Genomic DNA, 21,180 nt, shown 5'->3' on the forward strand with positions numbered 1-21,180 from the left:
TAAGCGCGAAGCTACACAATAGATTATCTGTGGTCTGTCCATCATGGGTATCAAACCCCATTGCTAGTGGTGGGAATCTACAGACATATCACTGTGCTAATGAGGGACTCCACGTTAGATGTCAGTCTTCGTTTTAGATATAATCCTACCTAACTACCAAAGAGGGATATACCTTCTTCTACAAAGCTTTGAATAAAATACAAATATAATTAAGTACACTTACTTGTTTTATAAGAGTAAAAAACTATTGTGAAAGTAGGCTGAGAAATATATCTGGGTTCGATTCTCTTTATATTACTGTTTGGTTTCTGTTTTCTTTTTCATGATGTACAATGTTCAGTTTTCAGTCTAATATACTATTCATGCATCTGGTGTTTGTTTGAGCAAAGCTGATACAGTATCATCTGTACTAGCTGTCCCTAATTTTGAACTGATAAATTAAAAGGAAGGCAGCTACTCAATACCACTAACTCTTCGGCTATTTCTTTTATTAACAAATAGTAGGATCAACCTTCACATAATAACACCCACACTGCTGAAAGGGCGAGCATATTTAGTGAAGGGATTCGAACCTAAACATAAGGTTGCGAATTGAGTTTCTAACTATCAAGCCATGCCAGGTCTATATAACAGGTGACAAGTATAACTCTTCGTGTAGCTATTACGCATCATAAACCTCTTACACACTTATATATTATTGAATATATTTATTAATACTGTCAATGCTTAATGCTAGTGTGTATGTGTGTGAACTTAATAGTATTTTGTATGTTTGACACCACTGTGGATACCTTTATTTTTTAATAGAAAATTTAGAAAATCTTCTGTTCTTAATGTAGACAGACAGAAAAGATAACTTTATTGTCACCGTTTCCCTAAGTGTAGTGTAACTGAAGCCCAATGGGTATATCAACTACAGTAGAAGTCTTAGTGCTTTTCTTTATCACTCTGTAGCTTAGGTATGATAGAGAATCAATATAACTTACGGTTCTTCTTTCTTTACTGTATAATCATGCCTTCTGGAAAAGCCATAACCATTCGCTTGAGAATTTCATACGAGGAAATGTTCTAGGGTTGAATAAAGATTTTTGCACTCCAACCATTGTCTCACTTTTTATAGGCTTCTATTGCATTTATATGCAAACATTGACCTCCAGTGACCCAGAAGAGTGAAGTACTAAGCTACGGATGTCTAGGTTAGCGCAAAATCAACAACAAAACAAAAACTTTAAGTTTTTGAGTCTAATAATATTTAACTGAACTTTCAAATCTTAAACAAACTACAAACAATCGAACCCTGAACTTTGACTCTCACCTGCGTACAACCTAAGAAACATGAGCTCGTAACTTGCCTATTATCCTCATCAGGTCATAACCAGTTTTTAATTGCAGTCTATTCAAGCATGTAATTAAAGGCTCTTCTGGGCTTGTAAGTCCAACCGATCTTGTAATTTATGCCGACTTAAGAACTCTGAGCAATTTACTTGTGAATGCTAGATGAGCCCAGGTTTTCAGTTTTAATGTATTAATGTTGTAATTACGACCATATTACCTGAATGTTTGACTTAAGAATACTGATAAAATGATGATGGTCTTAACTGGTGCATAGGAAATATATCATATGATATTCGTGATTTGGTTCATATATTATATTAAAGTCCATACATATAGAATGTGGTTGAAAATAACATTATCGGTTTAATTTTGATTTATCATAAATTTTAAAAAGACAAATTATCACCCGCTGCTTTTCTTTCCAAGAGAGTTTAATTATTTCCCAACATATGAATGCAGACGAAAATGTCAAATTAACGGCTTAAACAAAAATGTACATTAAAAGCCGATAATAATATATTTTTTTTGCTTTTCGTACAAAGCCATAGCCAGCTGTTATGTCCACCGTGCGAAATTGAACCATATTTCAAAGTTGTAAGTCCGTAAACTAACCCACTGGGGTACGATAATAATATGACAAATATCCTATTTAACCTTCTTGTAGCTTAGGGATACAACGAATAGCTAGAAATGTTGTAGATTTTAAGCAGAGTATTAGTTGTGATAGAAGTAATTAATATTAAAGATTAGTGTTATGTTGTATAATGTGATAGAAGTAATTAATATTAGGGATTAGTGTTGTGTTGTATAACGTAATAGAAGTAATTAATATTAGAGATTAGTGCTGTGTTGTATAACGTAATAGAAGTATTTAATATTAGAGATTAGTGCTGTGTTGTATAACGTAATAGAAGTATTTAATATTAGAGATTAGTGCTGTGTTGTATAACGTAATAGAAGTATTTAATATTAGAGATTAGTGCTGTGTTGTATAACGTAATAGAAGTATTTAATATTAGAGATTAGTGCTGTGTTGTATAACGTAATAGAAGTATTTACTATTAGAGATTAGTGCTGTGTTGTATAACGTAATAGAAGTATTTACTATTAGAGATTAGTGCTGTGTTGTATAACGTAATAGAAGTATTTACTATTAGAGATTAGTGCTGTGTTGTATAACATAATAGAAGTAATTAATAATATAATTCGAAAAGTGTAAAGATTTCGCTGCAACTATCTCATTTTTTTAAAAATAACATACAGTTCCCAAAGCACAGTTGTGATGTGAAAAAACTAATACATATAATAACAACGGTATTGTGAGCATTGTTAATGAAGTGTTCTCGTCAGTTTTCTGTTTTTGTAAAATTATCTGTTTGTGTGATAAGAGCGTCACATGGGAGCATATACCCGTTGGGGATTACCCATCTTGAAGTTGATAAGGGAGATTCATCTGGATATGGATTTCCCGTCCTTATAAGCAGTGAACCTAACTTAACATTCTAAGCACCCGCAAGGTTTTGTCTGCTTATCTGTTTTGGAATAATGAGGATTTCTATCATTAGTTCCACTAGAAGAAGGATTGTTTCATTATTATCAATTTACACAACTAAAGTTGCACGGTAAGGGTTGTTAAAACATTCTTTCAGTGGTTTATTGTGAATTACGTTATTATTATAGGGCTAAAAGGTTAAGGTTGTTAAAACACTCTTTCAGTGGTTTATTGTGAATTAGATTATTATTATAGAGCTAAAAGGTTAAGGTTGTTAAAACACTCTTTCAGTGGTTTATTGTGAATTAGATTATTATTATAGAGCTAAAAGGTTAAGGTTGTTAAAACACTCTTTCAGTGGTTTATTGTGAATTACATTATTATTATAGGGCTAAAAGGTTAAGGTTGTTAAAACACTCTTTCAGTGGTTTATTGTGAATTACATTATTATTATAGAGCTAAAAGGTTAAGGTTGTTAAAACACTCTTTCAGTAGTTTATTCTGAATTACATTATTATCATAGGGCTAAAAGGTTAAGGTTGTTAAAACACTCCTTCAGTGGTTTATTGTGAATTACATTATTATTATAGAGCTAAAAGGTTAAGGTTGTTAAAACACTCCTTCAGTGGTTTATTTTAAATTATATTATTATTATAGGGCTAAAAGGTTAAGGTTGCTAAAACACTCTCTCAGTGGTTTATTGTGAATTACATTATTATTATAGGGCTACACGGTAAGGGTTGTTAAAACACTCTCTCAGTGGTTTATTGTGAATTACATTATTATTATAGGGCTACACGGTAAGGGTTGTTAAAACACTCTTTCAGTAGTTTATTCTGAATTACATTATTATCATAGGGCTAAAAGATTAAGGTTGTTAAAACACTCCTTCAGTGGTTTATTGTAAATTATATTATTATTATAGGGCTAAAAGGTTAAGGTTGTTAAAACACTCCTTCAGTGGTTTATTGTAAATTACATTATTATTATAGGGCTAAAAGGTTAAGGTTGTTAAAACACTCCTTCAGTGGTTTATAAGTATAAAAGGTTAAGGTTGTTAAAACACTCCTTCAGTGGTTTATTTTGAATTACATTATTATTATAGGGCTAAAAGGTTAAGTTTGTTAAAACACTCCTTCACTGGTTTATTGTGAATTACACTATTATTATAGGATTACACGGTTAAGGTTGTTAAAACACTCTTTCAGTGGTTTATTATGAATTACACTATTATTATAGGATTACACGGTTAAGGTTGATGAAACACTCTTTCAGTGGTAATCAGTGATGTCGAGAAAACCCACTTGTAGAGAAATACATACGTAAAAACGGCTCGTTTGGGTTGAGAATTTTTTTTTACGTAGAGGAATGAACAACGTTTCGACCTTCTTGGGTCATCGTCAGGTTCACAAACCTACGTAAAAAAAAATTATCAACCCAAATGAGTCGTTTTTACATATATATTACTCTTTCAGTGGCTTTTTGTGAATTACATCATTATTATAGGGTTACACGGTTAAGGTTGTTAAAACACTCCTTCAGTGGCTTTTTGTGAATTACATCATTATTATAGGGCTACACGGTTAAGTTTGTTGAAATAGTTCATTTTGAGTTATAATATTATAAAGTTTGAATTTTAATACTGTTAAGCAAGTGTTACAGGTGTTTGATACTGACCGTTTATTCCAATAAACGTCACTCTCAAGCTATTATAAAGTTAAGTTTGCTAGGACCCCTCCAGTGACACAGCAGTATGTCTGTGGACTTACAATACTACAAACTGGGTTTCGATACTCGTGGTGGGTAGAGCACAGATAGCCCATCGTGAAGCTTTGTGCTTAATTACAAACAAACAAATAACGATTGCTGAAATAATCTATCACTGGTTTGTATCTTATAGTGCATTGTTTTAAAAAAGTAATAATATTACTAAACTGTATGGTGAAGTTAGCTGAAATAATCTATCACTGGTTTGTATCTTATGGTACATTATTTAAAAAAATAATAATATTATTAAACTGTATGGTTAAGTTAGCTGAAATAATCTATCACTGGTTACATTATTTTTAAAAATAATAATATTATTAAACTGTATGGTTAAGTTAGCTGAAATAATCTATCACTGGTTTGTATCTTATGGTACATTATTTAAAAAAATAATAATATTATTAAACTGTATGGTTAAGTTAGCTGAAATAATCTATCACTGGTTTGTATCTTATGGTACATTATTTAAAAAAATAATAATATTATTAAACTGTATGGTTAAGTTAGCTGAAATAATCTATCACTGGTTTGTATCTTATGGTACATTATTTAAAAAAGTAATAATATTATTAAACTGTATGGTTAAGTTAGCTGAAATAATCTATCACTGGTTTGTATCTTATGGTACATTATTTAAAAAAATAATAATATTATTAAACTGTATGGTTAAGTTAGCTGAAATAATCTATCACTGGTTTGTATCTTATGGTACATTATTTAAAAAAGTAATAATATTATTAAACTGTATGGTTAAGTTAACTGAAATAATCTATCACTGGTTTGTATCTTATGGTACATTGTTTCCTTGTTTCATTCCGATGCTTTATTATGAATAATATTACTACTAACTAGTTGTTTAAGGTTTATTGAAACAGTTTTTTTTTCAAGGCTTACTTCTGATACTTTATTTTATATATTATTATTACTAACAACCACTAAAGTGGTTGTTGAAACAGACTTTCATTGATTTGTATCGGACATACAATTATTATTGATATAATTATGAAGCTGCACATTGAATGATATTGGAATAGTCCTTAACTGATTTCTAAAATAATATTTTATATTTCTTATCAAATAAGAATTATTTACAAATCGTGAGGAAAAATACTCTTACTTAGATCTAATTACACTATGTAACAAAATTTTTACTTTTTCTTGTTACTGGGCACAAAATGTTATTTATGCCTAAAGTAAATGGAAAAGACCTTTTTTCTCTTCAATCTTTGCTTTTGTGACCTGGGAGCGTATTACGAAAACATGATGGGAGACTATATTTGGGGGCTGATACGTGAAAGTGATTTACATTACAGTCCCAAATCTCGAAAAATTACTCACTTCTAATCATTTTTGTACAACGTTAGTACAAATACATGTAAATCTTGATTCATATGTTGATTTTATTCAGACCTTATGTAAATGAAAATTTGCAAATTTGCCCATTTTTACATAGAAAATAGGTTATTTTTAAATTTCATTATCCAGTTCACAAAAGCAAAGTTTGAAGGGAATAATGGTCATTTTCTGTACTTTTACAACATAGCAATTAAGAAATAACACATACTATTCAGGAACAAAATTTGTGTTACATAGTGTTATTATTTCGTTTACCACAATGAACATTTTTTATTATTATGTTAGTTCGCAACATATTCAGGGAAACTGAAGAAAAGGGATGAACTTTGATGATCAAACGAATGTGCATCTTCATTCATCCAGTTCCTTCGTGTGAAATCACGACTTTTATTTGCAAAAGTACGTGTTGTTGTCTTTCTTCTATGCATTGAGTAATCAGCCATCATGTTGATGTTCTATCTTCTTTAGCGGATTTACAACGCTAAAATTAGGGGTTCGATTCCCCTCGGTGGGCTCAGCAGATAGCCCGATGTGGCTTTGCTATAAGAAAAACACAAAAACACACACTCTACCTTCTCTGATACCTACTCTCCATTTCCCTGATGTCTTGATGAAACTTTTCCAGACGTTTCAGGTCAGGTAGAAAACAATCGCTGTCGTCATTTCTGTTGACATCAGATTCAAAATCAGACGAAACTGTATCAAACGTATCTGATGTAGTAGGTACAGGTGCATCAAGTCCATGAACAACAGGTCTTATAGATGGTTGAAGGATCGGATAGGAAACTTCATTTTTATTTGGAGTGTTTGTTTGTTTTGAATTTCGCACAAAGCTACACGAAGGCTATCTGCGCTAGCCGTCCCTAATTTAGCAGTGTAAGACTAGAGGGAAAGCAGCTAGTCATCACCACCCACCGCCAACTCTTGGTCTACTCTTTTATTAACGAATAATGGAATTGACCGTTACATTATAACGCCCCCACGGCTGAGAGAGCGAGCATGTTTGATGTGACTGGGACTCGAATCCGCGACCCTCGGATTACGAATCAAGTGCCTTAACCACCTAGCCATGCCGGGCTCATTTCGAGTGTTATAGCCCTACACGTTACATGAACAAAAATAGCAGTCACCTCCGTGGTATCTAGGTTTACTCCAGATCATCTGAATTCCAAAAGGCAAATACTTTTCTTGCCTTTAGTTCATTGTCTCAACTCTTCAACGCAATCGGTGCAAATTTTATGCGAAGCCATAATTTGTCTTGATCCCAAAGTTGTATTCTAAAATACACTTAATACGCTTCTTTGACAAATTATGCAATGTTTTACCTTTATGTCTTTATAACACCGTATAACAGAATATATTTCGGTCATTTGCACAAACTGTGGTTTCCATAGCGACGAATAAATTATTTTAAAAAGGAAAAATAATAAGCATGTATAAAAATATTATCCATGAATGATATGTCCTGTTAACTGGCGATAAGACTCCCACGTCGGAATTGGTCTAAAGAAATCTACAGGAAGTGGTTGTCAACATTTAAATATAACAAAATATAACCTAATTTCAATGAAAATTGATCATTTATGTAAAAGTACATATGACGTTTTGTGAAAAATCTGTAAGTGGTGAAGAAAAATGAATATCATTTTCAGATTAAACGTACAAAAATTACTGTAGAACAAGTAAACATTTCAAGATATTAAAACTATTGCAGGCCTGTGTTATCGGGATATTTGCAAATCCATACTAATGACCACGTATCATTCTTACCTAATTCGAACATTCTTTTATCTGTTATTCTCCAGAGTTAATTATGGATTATAAAGCATAATGTGCTATCGACCTTGTGCCCACCGAGATTATCGAATCCAGATTTTAGCACTATAACCCTAAAATTTATCTCTGAGCCATCAATCAGTATTTGTGTGTGAGTCAGGAGGAAGTGAATTACTTGATACTGATTGACTATTTTTGTAGCTTACAATTTAAAAGAGAGAACACACATCTCTGAAGCTTTACACGTGGTCACGCACACTCATAACAGGTATTAGAAGCGTGAGAATAATAAGGAAGAAAAAAGCAAGTCGTGTTTCAAACGTCATACATTATAAACCCTATCCTCCATGTATTGCGATGACTGAAAAGTCATGTGCCCCCATTCTCATATCAACTCTTAGTACATGACCTCTATACATAATCTGTGGTGCAAATTGGAGTGATTGATACAGTGGCGTAGATTTTTTTACACCTGATGGGGGGATGATTTTTGCAACCACTTATGTGGACTGTTTAATTTGCAAATTCGTAATCTCTGATTACGTGAACCTGAAAGCTGTAAACATGCAGTCACAGAGTAATCTTGTTGCCACGATACTTGCATGTATACTTAGGCCTACTGTCTGATACTTACGAACTATCGCTTAGATCGAAAAAGCTTAGAAGCACGCCTATATTAAAGATGTACATTTCGGCCACAGAGAAAGCCTACATCTAGGCCTAATTATGTAATTCGATTGGTAAGAATACGAGAATCATAAGAACAAACACACAATTTGTAGGCCTGTGATGCAATAAAACAATTCAACAGACCAAACTGTAGGGAGGGGATGATTGTATGCACCATACCCCCACCTAAAATGAAGAGGGGATGTATACCCTCCATCCCCTCCAGGACCTACACCCCTGGATTGATACATTATATAGTAAAGTTAGACAAGCTACCTATACACTTTATAAAATTTCAAGAGATCTTTTATGTCAGCAGGCTTCTTCATGGTCAGCATATAAAATTATTTCGTGAACTTACCTTGAAGGAGCTCCAAAGGGGAATCGTCAGTTGAAATAGAAGACTCCTATAGAATTAAATATTATACTGCTTATGTTGAATTGTTGCTTTTGTAACTATTTATCTCTTATTTGTAGAAATATTATTTCTTAGGTTACGTGAATGCATTATAGTTTGGGCCAAGCATGGCCAGGTGGTTAGGGCGCTCGACTCGTAATATGAAAGTCGTTATATTTCCGAATATTTGTATACTGACCCTATCTGAACTTTTCACGTATTTCTGCATTATAGAATTTTGTTTAATTTTACTGACTAGTTAGTATAAAGCACTATTGTTACAAAGTACGATGAACTCAGCGAGGACCGGCATGACCAGGTGGTTAAGGCGCTCGACTCGCAATCTTAGGGTCATGGGTTTGAATCCCTGTCACACCAAATATGCTCGCCCTTTCAACAATGGAAGCGTTATTATCTTACGATCAATCCCACCTTTCGTTGGTGAAAGAGTAGCTCAAACGTTGGCGGTGCGTGGTGATGACTAGCTGCCTTCCCTGCAATCTTACACTGCTAAATTTGGGACAGCTATCGCAAATAGCCCTCATGAGACTTTGCGCGAATCTCAGAAACAAACATGCATTATAAATTAAGGTTTTCTTGCTTAAAGCTAAATAACACTAGATCTGTTAGGCATGTACGATTTTTCAAGTTAATGCAAGTGTTGTGGTTCACATGGTTTATTAAGCACAGCATAAGTGTTAAATTTAGTTATTTTTAGAAGCAATAATTTCCCTCAGGTTTGTTTACGTAACTATGCGCAAATCGTAGCTGTTGTATAGAGCTTTCTAGGCCTTGTTCTGGCCTGGCATGGCCAAGCGCGTAAGGCGTGCGACTCGTAATCCGAGGGTCGCGGGTTCGCGCCCGCGTCGCGCTAAACATGCTCGCCCTCCCAGCCATGGGAGCGTATAATGTTACGGTCAATCCCACTATTCGTTGGTAAAAGAGTAGCCCAAGAGTTGGCGGTGGGTGGTGATGACTAGCTGCCTTCCCTCTAGTCTTACACTGCTAAATTAGGGACGGCTAGCACAGATAGCCCTCGAGTAGCTTTGTGCGAAATTCTAAAAAACAAACAACAAGCCTTGTTCTATAAATACGAGTATAAAATGTAGTTCGAGTTAGGTAGATAAATTTATACTATGTGATTCTAAGTTCAAGCATAAAGAGCAAGTAGTGGCGATTTTTAACCACCTGCGTTTAACGAGCAGTACAAAGGAAGTCGCTCACGACAAGATCTCATATGTTGCATTTATGTATTTATAGCCACGTAAATTTACTTTCAATTAAAAATAATCAAATTTTCAAATCGGTTATGGACATTCGTAGCGTTTCATATAGTATAATTCTTTAGGTTTTGGTGTAAAATATCCAACTGATTTTTCTGTGGGTTTGCGAAACAAAAATACTAATAATAAAATAATGATAATATTAAAATATGCTCTCACTATTTCAGTGAAGTACGAAAATCAGTAGACTAAATCACTTCTAGTAAGAGTAGAAGAATCTACTATGATAATTGTCTACTGTTAGGAAACCCACTGAAATGGTCACAGAAAACCACGTAGAGACATAGTATAACAACAAACTAGATAAACAATGAAGACCAGAGAATTCGAGAAATGTTGAATCCTCAATGTAGTAGTTTTCAATTAATGCACAAATTATTTCCCAATTACTGTGCATTAGTGCAACACCTGAAATTTTCAATCGCGGCAAGTGAAGGACTTAAAGAAATTCTTTAGGACAATGAAACGAAAACGCTTGATTTAATTTTCAAACAACCCTATGACATAATTATTCCTGTATTTCTTAAAGGTTTCAGTAAAACAGTCATGGCCGTTCTCTCTCCACTTTTATATATTATTTTCGTCAGTGACATACCTTTCCCAAATCTAACATACACGCATAATTCACAATACGCAGACGACATCGCTATTTGGAGCACCTCCAGAAACCCAGTGATGGCCATGTCTCGGGTACAAGAATCACTGAACAACGTCACAACATGGAGTAACAAGTGGAGAGTAGTGTTAAATCCAACCAAAACACAAGCAATCACCTTCTACAGGAAATTAAAAAAACAAAGAAAAAAATCTAGAAAAAATAAAATTATCACTCGGAAATACGACCATTAACATGAGCAAAAACATCACATTCCTTGGCATTACTTTCGACACAAAACTAACATGGAAAAAACATGTTAACAATATACACTCACCAATTAGAAAACGGATATCACACCTAATGACTCTAACCAGTAGACAATCGAAATGTTCACCAAACACCATTATCCAAATTTCCAAAGCTTACATCCGTCCACTAATAGAGTATGGATGTCAAGTAACATACAATATGTCAAACAACACACTCCAGAAAATCCAAGTTCAACAGAACAGAATACTAAGATCTGCATTCAGTCTACCGTCATTCACGCCAGTAAATTATATACATCAAATCAGCAACTTACCAACACTAAGAAATAGACTAACGGAAATATCACACAAATATTATCTAAAAGGAGAAAACAGAAACAAACTAACGGCATCATTATACAAATTAACTAGTGCACCAACAAAATACATTTCACCTTACAACATATTTCAAGAATCACAAATTACACATGTTAACAATATGTATTCTCTTTTTCAGATATTCGGCGCCTGTCCTGTGAAAGTGGGTTTTCTCGGGGCACTCCCGTTTCCTCCCACAGCAAAAACTTAGGCATTGGATTTTTAGATCCCAGCCCAGGCAACTTTATTGCCAGACCCTGATTCGGGTCGTTTGAGTTCATGTTCATATTTACTTTGACTTCTGCCTTTCGGGACGGGACCCGGCCGTTCTCTCCAGTGCTGCCTTTGCCTCGGTCTAGGATAACATTAAAAGTGACCTCCTTCACCCAAAAAAAAGAGTCAAAAATTATTTAAGAAATAAATAAATAAAATTAAACCTAATAACCTTTCACGAAAGGGGACGAAGAGGAACCACAACGTTCTTGAACACCCCAGTTGGAGAGAGAATTCTTACGATTTCTCTCTCTCTAAACTAAACCCCTGCACGTTAGTTTGCGTTTGCGTTTGAGTCATGGTCGTTTTTGCTGTAGTGGCTTGTAAAAATATAATCAATAATAATAAGACTGGAGACACTATTATAAATGTAAGCATTATTCACCATAATAAAACTAAATGTTTTTCACTTGTATAAAACAGAGCATTTGCGGCTAGTATAATGAACTGAATTTGCTTCTACATTTTTGTTAGAATGGTTTTGACAAGCTTAAACTGGTAGCGAAGAAGATCTTAAAAAACTTTAAAGGGGTGGAATTGTTGACTTTCAAGATCAACTTAAAATTTATGTAGCCGTACAACCATAACAGGAGTTTGTTTAGTAGCCGTGCATAGAATTTGGCGCAATATACCAAGCCATGTTGTTACTTTAGGCTTTAGTGTTTGAATGGTTTCGAAGAGCAACTTGGCCGGTAGCGATTAAAATCCTGACAAAATCTCTCTAAAAGTTTTTATGGTAGGTTTACTTACGTTTGAATAAGATATTCATAGCCGTTTTTTCTGTAGGCTTGTGAAACAAAAATAATGTAAGTAATAATAATAATATGAAGAACAAATGGATAATTTTTGTCTAACAATTAGAAAAATCAACGTTTATATTATTACTAATATTTTAGCAGCCTTAGCCACTGAGGTAAAAGGCCTTAAGCCTTATTCCAAGAATCAGTTTGCTTTTTAAATGATTTTTTACCTATGCCCTGTTAGAATATTTGTGAAATTCCTAGGCGAATTCTATAAAGAATCGCTATTGTGGTTTATATTAAACTCTCCTTATCCTTGAAAATCCCTATGGGATTAGGTAAAGAATGCGGAGTTAAAATTATAATAGGCCTAAGACTAATGGCAAGTATAATCAGTTATTTATTTTCTATGTACAACAATGAGTTATTCTTTCCTGGGTAATGTAACATAACGTATGATCAATGATTCGTTGTTTTTTACTTACAAAATAAATTTTCGGTTAATATGACGAAATGTCCTTATGAAACATTAACAATAAAAACAATATTTTAATTCCACAGTAATAAAGCTAAACAAAACAAAATTCCATCAATGTAAAATAAACGAAGTATGAAATTTATTTCTAGAGTCAAGTTGTTTCATTTATTCATCAGAAAGAACTAAAGACAAACAGCGGAAAACATTAAATAGTTTAACAAATGTTTCGTAGAACAGATAACTTTCGTATATTACTAGTATAAAGAGATAGCTGAGTTGAAAAACAGTCAATGCATTTTAAAACATATTGTTAATTTGACATAATACTAAATAAGTAACTACAATGTTATATCTAATACACAGTATTTAGATAACGTAAAATTAAACAGATTTTGTCTCCATCTCTTAAGAAATACTAGGCTATTTATTTTATCTCTAAAACAAAGTAATAATAATTTATCGTGCTTCCACATTTTAAGTAGAACGTTTGGTTTGAATTTTGCGCAAAGCTACACAAGAGCTATTTGTGCTAGTCGTCCCTAATTTCGTAGTGTAAGTGCCTTCCCTAGACAGCTAGTCATCAACACCCACCGCCAACTCTCGGGCTCTCTTTTACCAACGAATAGTGGGATTGGCCATCACATTATAACGCCCCTACGACTAAGCTAAAAGGGGAAGCATCTTTGATGTGACGGGGATTCGGACCCGCAACCCTCGGCTTAGGAGTCGAGTACTTAACCATCTGGCCATACGGGGCCAACTAGAAGGTACTACGACGTTTAAGTATACAAGGGATACTTTCTTTTGTCCTGTTCAGTAATAAAGGTAAAAAGTATGAAAGTATTTATGTCCTCTAACAAAAAAATAAAAGTATGGAAACGCAGATGTGTGGAAGATATCAGTGATAATCCTATGGGCTTCATTTTTTTAGTATTAACAAATTCAATATGCATCACTTAATAATCTCGTCTATCATGTGATTGTAACATAAGTAAATTTCATAGTACGTGTAATAGTATCTGTTTAGTATAAGATTACGGTAACATGAAATAAATATTATTCTTGAGCTAAGCAAAAATTATAGACTATCCTCCAGCAATATATACGAAAAACGCTAATTAAATGAAATCTCTATATATGCATGGTAAAGTGTTTAACAGTATAAAAAGAAAGAAACAAGATGTAGAAAAAACATACAAAATGAAACCACACTAATAATAAACAATACGAATAACTATATTATACAGAACGTTCAATAACACTATATAAAGCATTACCGTACTAATACTGAACAATATTGAAAACTGTGGTAATTATTAGTGTGGTAATGCTAATAGTGAACAATATACAAAACTTTGTTATACATAGCGTTCAGTAAAATATCTAACACTATTACCACACTAATGGGGCCCGGCATGGCCTAGCGCGTAAGGCGTGCGACTCGTAATCCGAGGGTCGCGGGTTCGGGCCCGCGTCGCGCTAAACATGCTCGCCCTCCCAGCCGTGGGGGTGTATAATGTGACGGTCAATCCCACTATTCGTTGGTAAAAGAGTAGCCCAAGAGTTGGCGGTGGGTGGTGATGACTAGCTGCCTTCCCTCTAGTCTTACACTGCTAAATTAGGGACGGCTAGCACAGATAGCCCTCGAGTAGCTTTGTGCGAAATTTCCAAACAAACAAACAAACAAAACCACACTAATAATAAACAATACGAATAACTATATTATACAGAACGTTCAATAACACTATATAAAGCATTACCACACTAATAATAAACAATACGAATAACTATATTATACAGAACGTTCAATAACACTATATAAAGCATTACCGTACTAATACTGAACAATATTGAAAACTGTGGTAATTATTAGTGTGGTAATGCTAATAGTGAACAATATACAAAACTTTGTTATACATAGCGTTCAGTAAAATATCTAACACTATTACCACACTAATAATAAACAATACGAATAACTGTACAATACAGAACGTTCAATAAAACTATCTAAAGCATTACCACACTAATAGTGAACAATATAGAAAACTGTGTTATACATAGTGTTCAATAAAACTATCTAACACTATTATCACACTAATCCTGAACAATCGAATAACAGTATTATAAACACTTTTCGATAAAAATCCGTCATTATTACAACATTATGTTAAAAATATGCAAACTGTGTATTACATACTCTCAAAACAAATGTATATATATATCTACTAACACGTCATATCAAACAACATGAATAAGTCTGATTTATATATTTTTAAAATAATTTGTTTAACAGTATGGACAGTTTTGTTTATTTATCAGTTTTGATATCTGCAACATATATATATGAATAAATATATGTTTCAGAAGCTCATATTCGTAGTTTGTATGTTTGTAATTAAACACCAAGCTATACAATAAGCTCTTTGTACTCTGCCCACCATGGTTATCGAAACCTACGTAAGGGGGAAAGCAGTTTTAGCGAAAATAAGAATGTAAAAATCACAAAGCTTTTGAGTGACGAATACCAAATACAAACATAGAGAATGCAAATTAATGATGGGGAAGTAACTGTATCACTATTCAAGAGGAAAATCCATAAAAACAGAAATGAAATAAAAAGTTGTGAAAAAAATCACGTTTTCTGTAGTCCTAGAAAAATTATATCTTATTCAGTTCAATTAGTTTTTCCGTAAGTCTACAAGACTAATAAATAAAACCACGCGCATGTGCACGTGGGTTTTTCGCTTACCAGAGGAACCATGTCGGTGTCGAGCGGCTGAAGTCAACGAGTGATATGCAGAATTGGACAGAACCACAAGATGTTTCGCTATAGAAGGTCTCTTGCACACTTTTCGGCCTGCTCTATTTAATTGTATTACCATACCGTCAAGGACATCAGCTTTTTTTTTCAGGAGCTTAACTTCAAGTTCACTGTTGGTGACATGCAATAACGTGTCGTGAAACGATTTTCATAATTCACCAACAAAATTGAAGACATCAATAGAAATGAAAAAAAAGAAAGAAGAAAAGGAAAATTATACTTATCTCATTCAGCGAAAGAGATAAGGTAAAGCAACAGGAACTGGCGAATATATTATTCTTGGCTATTATTACAAGGAAATTATCTTAATTATTTTCGTGTATTTGTATTGCAGGTCAAAATGAATTATATTTTTATAACTGAGGTAGATACTTGAAGCTCGTCTAATCCAAATCAATTTAGTACAAAGTGTAATTATAATGAAAAGAAACTGCTATGTACGTATTTTGATACCATCGGTGATCGATCGCTTTTAGGAGAATGAGTGCTGGGTAATCATCGTCTTTGTAGACGACAATGATTATAAAAAAGCTACGACGAAGAAGAGGTAGGTCCTGAGAAGGAAACATCATGATGAAGATGAGGCTAGTATCAGAATGAACGGTCGTTCTGTAGAGCACGACCGAATGTGACGACACAGACTTCATTGACGGGCTGGTCGTCCAAAATGGTCTTAATGTAATATCCTCGACCTATGTATAATATTATATATTATAAAGAAATGTAAGTCTGATTTACAGACTTACAGTTGTAACACTTACAGGTGTTACAGTTCTGTAACAATTATGCATATGAAAAATCACATGAGGAAACAGAAATTATGTTTTATGTGAGGCACGCAAGTACAAAATGTGGTCTGTAAGTGTTACTTATATGAGAAGTAAGGTATGTGTAAAACGCATGAGAATGAAAAATGTAGTTTATTTAGATACATAAATAAGAAGTATGATTGTAAATAGTATACGTAGGAGCAGCCTTGGTCTACAGGAAGCCAGTGTATATAACTTTATGAGATAAGAAGTGCAATATATGTGCTAGATGGAATGTATACGGAACAAAGTAATTAAAGGATAATTGGAATTTTGGCAGAAACAAACCTAATTTTGCAAAAAAAAATCGTTGTTCTCTCTTCCAGGTATCAAATGAGTGTCAGCGGGAAAGGACGATGGAGCTGAGATCCGTTGTTTGGGTCCCATTACCGATTCTCCCCCTCAAAAAAATTGCACTAGACACTTTCAGGTCCTGGGTACGTCGTAAGAGAGACTGCATAATCCTACTATGAAGAATGACGCGAGGATTTACTATTGTTTTTCTTCTAACACTTGGAAATCATGGACGGCTTGTGCTGTTTTAAGCGAAATTCAACAAAAAATCCTTTCTCATTTCACCTTTATGTAAATCAGGCACCTGATGAATATATGTAATAAATATCTTAATTTTACTCACTGGGTTTAACCTTGTAATAGCTATTTGACTATTATTTAATTTATTTAGCAGTGTATCAAATGGAATATAGATAACGTATTATATAAATAAAAAGTATTACAGAGAAAGATTACACATATGCCTGATATTTGATAGATGGATGAACTTTATGTGTAAAAGAAAAAGATCATAATGAAAATCAGCGTGGTCTCTATTCACCGCTGATCTGTAAGGAAAACAAGTTCTTTGAAACGTTATATTGACGATTTGGTTGCAGGTTTTAACAGTGGAATCACAAGGTACGTTTATAAACTAAAATAATTTTTATTTAATTGTTAAAATGTTATCTATAGTATAATTATTCATACGATATTAATTAATCATTAATGTGCTTTTTAATTTTGTTAATTATCGATTTTCTAAAGCATAGATTTGTTAGTTTAAAAGTAGTTTCTCTTAGTTTTAGTGAACGTTTAGTTCAAAATTGAATCTAGTTTTTACTACCATAAGGAAATGAACTGTCACTTAATATATAAAATATTTGTACTTCTGTAACATTTTGTAATCATAATATTATTATTGTAAACTAGTTATACATTTTAGAGCACTATCACGTTTATCTGATTGTAGTAGTAAGATTAAGATTTAATATCAATAAACGCTTTGTTTCATGTACAGTGGTACCTCTGTTCTCGAATGACTCCCTTCTCGAACAATTCGGTTTTCGAACATATTGTTTGAGAAAAATATGTATCGGTTGTCGAACACAAACTCGGTTCCAGAATCAAGCTGTTGTGGCCCGAACCCCCGAAATAACCCGAAGGATCCTTCGACCATTTTCGGCCCATGCCAAGCTTGCCTAAAAAATTTTACCCGCACCTGTCGCTCAGTCCACAACCTCGCTAAAATTTGCTGTGAACGTTCTCGTTTTTCTTTATGTTTTTCTAAATATTCTGATTAAATAAGTCACCATGGGGTCAAAGAAGGATAATGAAAGCAGCAAACCAAAAAGAAAAGTTGTTAGAGCCACAATAGAGGTGAAAAAAGATATCATAGCGAAGTATGAGAGTGGTGTTCGCGTGTCTGATCTTGCTACACAGTTTGGTATGGCGAAGTCTACAGTCTGCACCATACTGAAAATAAAGAGGTCATCAAAGGAGCTGATGTTGCAAAAGGAGTGACAGTGCTTACGAAACAAAGATCACAAACAATGGAAGAGGTAGAAAAAACTTGTTGATTTCGGTAAACGAAAAACAGTTAGCTGGTGATAGCATTTCTGAGACCATCATTTGTGAGAAAGCAAAGCAGTTGCATGTTGACCTTCTGAAAAACACCCCTGGAACGAGTGCTGATACAAGTGATGTCTTTAAGGTTAGTAGGGGGTGGTTTGAAAAATTTAGGAAGAGAAGTGGCATACATAGTATGGTGAGACATGGGGAGAGTGACAGTTCTAACAAAGACGCTGCTGATAAATTTGTTAGGGAATTTAAGAACTATGTAGAAGCTGAGGGTTTTATTCCCCAACAAGTGTTCAACTGTGATGAGACAGGCCTCGTTTGGAAGAAAATGCCAAAGCGGACTTACATCACCAAGGAGGAGATGTCACTGCTAGGACACAAGCCAATGAAGGACAGGCTAACTCTATTGTTATGTAGCAATGCAAGTGGGGACTTAAAACTTTAGCCTTTGCTTGTGTACCATTCTGAGAACCCGAAGGTTTTTAAGAAGAATAATGTCCTGAAAAGAAAACTAAATGTCATGTGGAGGGCTAATAGTAGAGCATGGGTAACCAGGCAATTTTTTATGGAGTGGGTCCATGAAGTGTTTGCCCCAAGTGTAAAAAATTACCTCACGGAAAAACAGTTGCCACTCAAGGCCCTTCTTGCACCTGCTCACCCACCAGGCTTGGAGGACGGGTTGGTGGAGGAGTACAGTTTCATTACGGTGAAGCTCTTGCCCCCGAACACGACTCCTCTCATTCAGCCCATGGACCAGCAGGTCATATCGAACTTTAAGATATTCTACACTAAAGCACTGTTTCAAAGGTGCTTTGATGAGACCTCTGACACAGAGTTAACCCTCAGAAAGTTCTGGAAAAATCACATTAATATCCTCCATTGCTTGAGGATCATAGACAAAGCCTGGAGGGAAATGTCTTTGAGAACCATGAACTCAGCCTGGAAGAAATTGTGGCCAGACTCAGTAGCAGATACAGACTTTGAAAGCTTTGAGGCTGAGCCTGTTGTCAAGGATATTGTCTCACTAGGAAAGTGTATGGGCTTGAAGACCACAACACTGAGCTCACTACGGAAGGACTCCAAGACCTTCAGGAGGAGCAGCAACAGAAGACAACTGAGGAAGTGTCTTCAGATTAGAAGGAGGAAAGAGAGGATGTTCCTAGTTCACTAATCAAGGAAATGTGTGGAAAATGGGGAGAGTTACAGAGTTTTGTGGAAAACTTTCACCCTGACAAAGCTGTAGCAAACCGCAGCATAAACCTTTTCAATGACAATGCCATGTCTTACTTCAGAAACATTTTAAAATGTAGGCAGAAACAAACCTCATTAGACAAGTTTTTGGTGAAAAATAGATCCAGTGAGTCTCAAGCAGGTTGTAGCGGTGCAAAGAGACAAAAAAGAGAAAGAACCCCAAAAGGAGAGTTACCTGACGTTTTTTTGAAAGGTGACTCCCCTTCCAAAAAATAATAACTCTCCTACTCTCCATGTTCCTCATCACCTTCCACTTATGCCATCAGCTCTCCTCAGCACAGGTAAAGTGCTGTTAAATTTTCATTTATTGTTTTTTTATTGTGTTTATAGTTTTTGTGGTTGACTTTGTGCATGTAAGTAATATTATACAGGTATAAATAAGCAATATTTTTACTTAAAATGCTTCATAATGTGTAATTTATGGAGATCTGTAATGGATTAATTTAATTTACAGTATTTCTTATGGGAAAAATTGATTCGGTTTTCGAACAGCCTTCTGGAACGGATTAATTTCGAGAACCGGGGTACCACTGTATTGACAACCTCTTTCTGCCTGAGACATTGTCTCAGGAACGTTGTATTCATTGCCATCTCTCTTAACTGGAAATAATTTAGAACAATCAGTTTAAGCAATCATTACTGAAATGTGGTGCTGATTTGTATCTTATTCAGACTTAAGAAACGCATGATCATCATCATTTAAATCCAAATTGCACATGAAAGACAATATGCATGTATATGTAGGTTTGCTAAGTTTACCTACTCTTTAGTTTTTCATTTTCAAGCATATCTATTCGTGCTTTTAAACATTTGATCTATTTTTACGTTTCGTATTACGATTTCATGTAGCCTGAAATTTTAATTTTAATTTAGAAATTAATTGAATGTCGATACATACCAAATTTATGATGTTTGCCAACAAGATTGATAAGCCTAATTTTCCTTTTTAACACAAATATATTTCAATATACAAACAACAATATAATTTATAATAACGATATTACAACTAATGATTTATATACAAACATTTTACAAACTTATAAACAATACTTAGTCTCCTATCTGGTCTGGAACTCGATGTTTTATCGACGGTTCACGATAAGCAAATTAACTCTGAGTTAATATTTATGTAAAAACGGCTCGTTTGGGTTGAGAAAATTTTTTTACGTAGAGAAGCGAACAACGTTTCGACCTTCTTCAGTCATCGTCAGGTTCACAAAGAAAACCTGACGATGACTGAAGAAGGTCGAAACGTTGTTCGCTCCTCTACGTAAAAAAAATTTCTCAACCCAAACGAGTCGTTTTTACATATATATTTTTCTCTACAAGTGGGTTTTCTCGACATCACTGATCTCTGAGTTGATATTGTTCCACTTCGCTTAATGGCTAGCTCATTGTTCTTAGCTGGCCTCACGTCGTTTACAAGCTGACTTTTTACCGACCAAGATATCTAATATCTTCGTACATATACTAATGTCTGAAGTTAGTTTCTTGAAGTTGAACGGTTTTTAATGTTCGAAATCTATAAACGCATCTGGTCAAATATGTATAGTTATCCAATTAATAAGGGTTTATGACAGTTATAGCTTCCGAGATTTAAATTATACTAACTACACATAGTAATTTGTTGATTTTTGTTCTCAAGAATTTTCTAT

At 34.2% G+C, this 21,180-nt stretch overlaps 1 protein-coding gene and 1 long non-coding RNA gene across 5 annotated transcripts in view; one reads left to right on the forward strand and one right to left on the reverse strand.

The window, feature by feature from the left end:
* Positions 1-15,584, reverse strand: part of LOC143251452 (uncharacterized) — a 44,220-nt gene extending 28,636 nt beyond the window's left edge. For both annotated transcript variants that reach the window (XM_076502752.1, XM_076502751.1), the window contains exon 1: positions 15,540-15,584. In XM_076502752.1, the coding sequence (XP_076358867.1) occupies positions 15,540-15,551 (12 nt within the window). In that variant the 5' untranslated portion in view covers positions 15,552-15,584. The remainder of the gene's footprint in view (positions 1-15,539) is intronic.
* LOC143251453 (uncharacterized) overlaps positions 2,819-21,180 on the forward strand; it is a 33,492-nt gene continuing 15,130 nt past the window's right edge. Inside the window, exons 1-2 of one of the 3 annotated variants that reach the window (XR_013028568.1) lie at positions 2,819-2,957; positions 17,193-17,329. This is a non-coding gene — a long non-coding RNA (uncharacterized LOC143251453). Of the gene's footprint in view, positions 2,958-16,746; positions 17,167-17,192; positions 17,330-21,180 lie in introns of those variants that run through there. The other 2 variants (XR_013028567.1, XR_013028566.1) reach the window with 2 other exon arrangements.

The sequence above is a fragment of the Tachypleus tridentatus genome, chromosome 6 (genome assembly GCF_004210375.1).
Source record: "Tachypleus tridentatus isolate NWPU-2018 chromosome 6, ASM421037v1, whole genome shotgun sequence".
NCBI lineage: Eukaryota > Metazoa > Arthropoda > Merostomata > Xiphosura > Limulidae > Tachypleus > Tachypleus tridentatus.